This window comes from Crinia signifera, chromosome 11 (assembly GCF_055691185.1).
Source record: "Crinia signifera chromosome 11, ASM5569118v1, whole genome shotgun sequence".
NCBI classification, from domain to species: domain Eukaryota; kingdom Metazoa; phylum Chordata; class Amphibia; order Anura; family Myobatrachidae; genus Crinia; species Crinia signifera.
The window spans coordinates 41,615,174-41,621,173 of NC_139227.1; the positions used below are offsets into that span (position 1 = coordinate 41,615,174).

Sequence of the window (6,000 nt, forward strand, 5' to 3'; positions counted from 1 at the left end):
TGCACGCTACTGACCGCAGAGCAGATTGTGCACCGGTGCTTGTTACAAATAAAGCTGCACAGTTCAAGATTCCGTCTGCATCCTGACCTCTAGATATCCGCCCTTGGTTGCAAAGTGTGATTCTTTATTTGAATTACATTGATACACGTTTTGTTATGTTTGCAGACACCGAACGTAACTGACCTCTTAGCTTTCTACTGCAAAGTGCCTTTTTTTTGTATGCGATTGGGCTACCTTGACCCCGTGTCGGCTTAAAATCCTATCAAATTCCAAGAGATCCTCCCTAACGCATATGGTTTTACCCAGAATTCCAGAGGCACGGGCCCTGGAGAGCAAGGGGTTAATGAAAATGAATTAATAGTAGAGGAACTGCACCTACATCACTTAAAATAAAAGTGATTATAAGCTTTTAAGCCATTTTCTTTATACACTCAAGACACATACAAAATCTAAATCATTTTTTAATTTATTGTAATTGATGTAAATTTCTTTCATTGTAGGAATTATATTGATAGTTCTCTACTTTATGTTTATTAAAGGTTGAGGATCAGAAATGTAGTGGGTAAAAAAAATGTGTGCTTAATTTAAATTGTGAAACTGTCTGTCAAGAAATGCATTAGGGGTAGAAAAAGCATAAGACATATTAATTGACAGACAGGAACTGCTGTCTCTAAGGTTGATACAAGTAATTTATTACTTTAGAAATGAATGCCACCTCTAGAATGTGCTTCATTAATTTCAAATTTAGTTTTAATTTCAAGCTGTTGCCCCTTGAGAAGAATAAGGTGGCAAATTATGTTTGAAGAGCTTTTTTTTTTCCTTTAGCTATTTTTCTCCGAGAAGAAATGCCACAGTTTAACCATTATCACACATTTCATCTGTTCTGTATCTGGAAGTTAGAGATGCTTTTTTAGAGAATGCTTTTCTAATGGATTTTGTGTTATCTTTGCAGCCTACGTCCCGGACGAGCTGAAGGCGGCCGCACTTGCTGATGATGACGCCGAAGCTGAGGACACCATTGTTGATGGAGAGCCATCTGCAAAGTACTCTTGTCCGGAGAAAGAATTTGCCAAGAACTCCCCCAGCTACCAACACTCTCCGGCTGGTGAATTCTCCAGCCATGAGATGGACAGTGATTCTCACGTCAGTGAGACCAGCGACCGCTTGGCTGACTTTGAAAGTAGCTCCATCAAAAATGAGGAGGAAACTAAGGAGATGCTGGCTCCTCTAGAGGATTCCAACGTCTCGGACAGCTTGGAGCAGATGAAAGCTGTGTACAATAATTTCCTTTCCAATTCTTACTGGTCGAACCTCAGCTTAAATCTCCACCAAGCCACTTCGGAGAAGAACAATGCCAGTAGCAGCAGCAGCAGCAGTAGTAGCAGTAGCTGTGGAAGCGGCAGCTTTGACTGGCACCAGACAGCCATGGCCAAAAGCCTACAACAGGTATCTCAGAGCAGAGTCCTCCCCGAGCCAAGCCTCTTCAGCACTGTCCAGTTGTATCGACAGAGCAGCAAGCTTTACGGTTCCATTTTCACAGGTGCCAGTAAGTTCCGATGTAAAGACTGTAGCGCTGCATACGATACGCTAGTTGAATTAACGGTTCACATGAATGAAATGGGACATTATAGAGATGACAACCATGAAGCCGATAACAATAACCCAAAACGTTGGTCAAAACCACGTAAACGTTCATTACTTGAAATGGAAGGAAAGGAGGATGCCCAGAAAGTGTTGAAGTGCATGTACTGTGGTCATTCTTTTGAATCTCTTCAGGACTTAAGTGTTCACATGATTAAAACGAAACACTACCAAAAAGTGCCTCTTAAAGAACCAGTTACCCCTGTAGCAGCTAAAATTGTCCCAGCTTCTAGGAAAAAACTGTCTCTAGAATTTGAACTTCCAAGTTCTCCCGATTCAACAGGGGGGACTCCAAAAGCAACAATTTCAGATGCGAGTGAAGCTTTGCAAAAGAATTCCAATCCATATATCACACCAAACAACCGTTATGGACATCAGAATGGGGCAAGCTATGCTTGGCACTTTGAAGCTAGGAAATCGCAAATACTTAAGTGCATGGAATGTGGCAGCTCACATGACACGTTGCAGGAACTCACCGCCCACATGATGGTCACAGGTCATTTTATAAAGGTGACAAATTCTGCCCTTAAGAAAGGAAAGCCTGTCTTAGAAGCACCGGTTACGCCAACCTCTTTATTGGACGAGAAGGTACAGTCTGTACCCCTAGCTGCCACCACGTTTACACCCCCTGCCAACAACATCTCGTCTCTGTCGCCAAAACTGAATGTTGAAATAAAAAAAGAAGTGGATACAGACAAAGTAATCCCAGAAGATAAAATCAAAGACAAAGAGAAGCCAAGTGAAGATGAGGAGAAGTTTGATGTCTCTTCCAAATACCATTACTTGACTGAGAATGATTTGGAAGAAAGCCCCAAAGGTGGGTTAGATATCCTAAAGTCTTTAGAAAACACAGTAACTTCTGCCATAAACAAGGCTCAGAATGGCACGCCAAGCTGGGGAGGGTACCCAAGCATTCACGCCGCCTACCAGCTCCCCAACATGATGAAATTATCATTAGGCTCCTCAGGGAAAAGCACGTCATTAAAACCAATGTACGGAAATAGTGACCTTATGTCACCTACCAAAAATCAGCCCTTGTTATCTCCACCAAGCAGCCAAACCTCTCCTGTGCCAAAAACTAACTTCCATGCAATGGAAGAATTAGTGAAGAAAGTGTCAGAAAAGGTAACTAAAGTGGAAGAGAAAATGAAGGAGCCAGAGGGAAAGTTCTCACCGATGAAACGTGCAACACCGTCTCCGAGTGGCAGCGATATCAGTGACCCTCCAAAACCAGACATACTGAATGATGTTGGGTTTAAAAGCCAGCAAAACAGTCCAATTTCACAGAAAGACAACTGCAAAGAAAGCTCACTCCTGGAGCCTGTAGAGAATGGTAAGGACCACGTGAAGTCCATAATAGGTAGTCTAAGTAGCAGCACTGCTATAATAACAGACCACCCTCCCGAACAGCCGTTTGTTAATCCGCTAAGTGCATTGCAGTCTGTCATGAACATTCACCTGGGCAAGGCTGCTAAGCCATCGCTACCTTCTTTGGATCCCATGAGCATGTTATTTAAAATGAGTAACAGCCTGGCTGAAAAGGCTGCGGTGGCGACTCCACCTATTCAAGCCCGAAAAACAGACCACTTAACAGACCGTTATTTTTACCATGTCAACAATGACCAGCCCATAGATTTGACGAAAGGGAAGAGTGACAAAAACTGCTCTTTGGCTTCAGCGCTTTTGTCATCCACATCGACATCTTCTGCATCTTCTTCATCTACAGTGACAACAGCAAAGACATCTGCAGTCGTGTCATTCATGTCAAACTCGCCGCTGCGCGAGAATGCCTTGTCAGATATATCTGATATGCTGAAGAACCTGACAGAAAGCCACACGTCAAAATCCTCTACACCTACCAGTATATCTGAGAAATCTGACATTGACGGTACCACAATAGAAGAACCGGAGGAAAACACACCAGCTCAGAAAAGGAAGGGACGCCAATCCAACTGGAACCCACAACATTTGCTCATCCTGCAGGCCCAGTTTGCGGCGAGCTTGCGGCAGACCTCAGAGGGAAAATACGTCATGTCTGATTTGAGCCCGCAAGAGAGAATGCACATTTCCAGGTTTACAGGACTCTCCATGACCACAATTAGTCACTGGCTAGCTAATGTGAAATACCAGCTACGAAGGACAGGTGGGACAAAGTTCCTCAAGAACTTAGACACGGGGCACCCAGTGTTCTTTTGTAATGACTGTGCCTCGCAAATCAGGACTCCCTCAACGTACATCTGTCATCTGGAATCACACCTAGGTTTTAGGATAAGGGACTTGTCTAAACTGTCTAGCGAACAGATACACAATCAAATAGCACAAACAAAATCCCCATCTGAAAAGCTGGTGGCCTCCTCCCCAGAAGATGACTCCGGGACCTCCTACCAGTGCAAGCTTTGCAACCGGACATTTGCGAGCAAGCACGCTGTGAAGCTTCACTTGAGTAAAACACACGGGAAGTCCCCAGAAGATCACCTTCTGTATGTGGCAGAGTTAGAGAAGCAGTAGTATTTACTTTTATTAAAAGACTAATTTGCTTTGAGGAAAACTGTCAGGAAAAAGCCTTAAAGCTACAATACTTGGCACACGTTCCTATTTTATCTCTGGAGAGTCACTCTGGGGGTGCGAACTCTTTTGTAATACTGTACAGTGTTTAATAGAGGTGCATAATCAGCTGTTGTTACAGGTAACACATGAAGGTTAAAATGCTGTAGTGTTTGGAATTTGTGTAAATCGGATTAGCTGTGCGCCGGGCTGCATGAATTAACAGACAGTTTAATTAAGCATTTATATATAAATCTGGTACACTAATTTTCATTTGACCTGTGTGCTAGTATTTTTCAGCATATGTCATTTAGCCCTCTGAGTACTTTGGATCACTACTTTATGTTAATCTGGGGATTTTTTTTTTTATTTATTTTTTTTTTTTTTTTTAAATAAAAAGTCCTGGCTCAGATCCACTTCATGACACGATTCAACAGCTGCAGTTTTCTTTCTCCCTTCTTAAATGACTATCGAATGGGACTTTCAGTGCATCACAGAGCAATGCCTAACCTACCCCTGGCAGAGAAAGTGTTAAAACAAACTGTATATAGTGTATAGAATTGCATTTTGGAGATTGTAATTGATGTTAATTGAAACTGCCCTCCCCCAATAACTCCCCTCTGCATTTCTAACTAAAGTTTTTCATTATCTGATGCCCCTTTTTACATAAGCTGTGCCTATGTATAGTGTAAAAATATTGTTTTATCTATGTTTTTATTTTACTTTTGAATTAACCTTATATTTGCCAGCAGCAAATTGTTGTTTCGAAATTTCTCAGGCAGAAAAAAGGTTAAAAGGTTTTTTTTTTTTATAATTTTAAATTTTTTTTTATTTGGTTATTAACACCCAAGCATTGTAAATTATTCTAAGGATACAACAAATAGTCTTTATAAAGTATTCAAAAACTATTATTCTAAAACAAAAATATAATTGTTTTACTATACATCTATATTGTTAAAAGTTCATGTTTAAATTATACATATTTATTAGCGGCGTAATATAATTCGTTTCCAACAACATTTGACATCACACAACACAGGAATTTTTTTTTTATTTTTTTTTGCACAATTGTTTTTTTTCTGTAAAGAAAGAAATGTATTTATTAATGTGAAACAAAGATACTCCAAACCATTCTCAGTGCTCAAAGGGTTAAAATATTTGGATCATTAAAGTGTACTCTATTTCCTGAGAATTGCTTATGCTTTAAAATGGAAAAAATAAATAAAAAACTGTTTGTACTAGAAAACTTTTTGCTCAAACATAAAGAGGCATTCTGTAATATAACCTCTTTTGCTTATTTATAAGCACCCCGGGTTGTTATCCTATATTGTAGAATGCCTTTCTATTTCATTTTGTAATTTTTTTTTTGTTTTGTTTTGTCTAATTATCCTCCCAAGATCCCATTCTGCCGCTTTATCTTAAAGCATATAAAAGGTAACCCGTGGTTACCGGCTCACTAAGTGATTCTGTTCTCCATTTTTGGCAGTTCATTTGCAGAAGTAACTGACAGCTGACACCATACAAGGAAACTGTGTATAAAATATTGGCATGTAAACAGCACATACACACTGTAATGCACTCTTTTTTTGTGTTGTTGACAATGAAATACCATTATATGAATCTTCTTCATATAACCTTTTTTCTACAGCAGCATTAAAATTGTTTTTTTTTCCTTTGCGATATAATCTTGTGTTACCTTTACAATTATCTCTGAGATGGTTTTCAGCTAACGAGCGCATTGCAATTAAATTGTGTTGCAGTATGTGGTTAAGGCCGGAGAGAGCATCTTGATACCTTCATCTGCCAGGTGTTACA

The 6,000-nt window shown here is 40.0% G+C and overlaps 1 protein-coding gene across 2 annotated transcripts in view; it reads left to right on the plus strand.

The window, feature by feature from the left end:
* TSHZ3 (teashirt zinc finger homeobox 3) overlaps positions 1 to 6,000 on the plus strand; it is an 81,730-nt gene extending 75,730 nt beyond the window's left edge. For both annotated transcript variants that reach the window (XM_083165493.1, XM_083165494.1), the window contains one exon: positions 953 to 6,000. In XM_083165493.1, the coding sequence (XP_083021619.1) occupies positions 953 to 4,149 (3,197 nt within the window). In that variant the 3' untranslated portion in view covers positions 4,150 to 6,000. The remainder of the gene's footprint in view (positions 1 to 952) is intronic.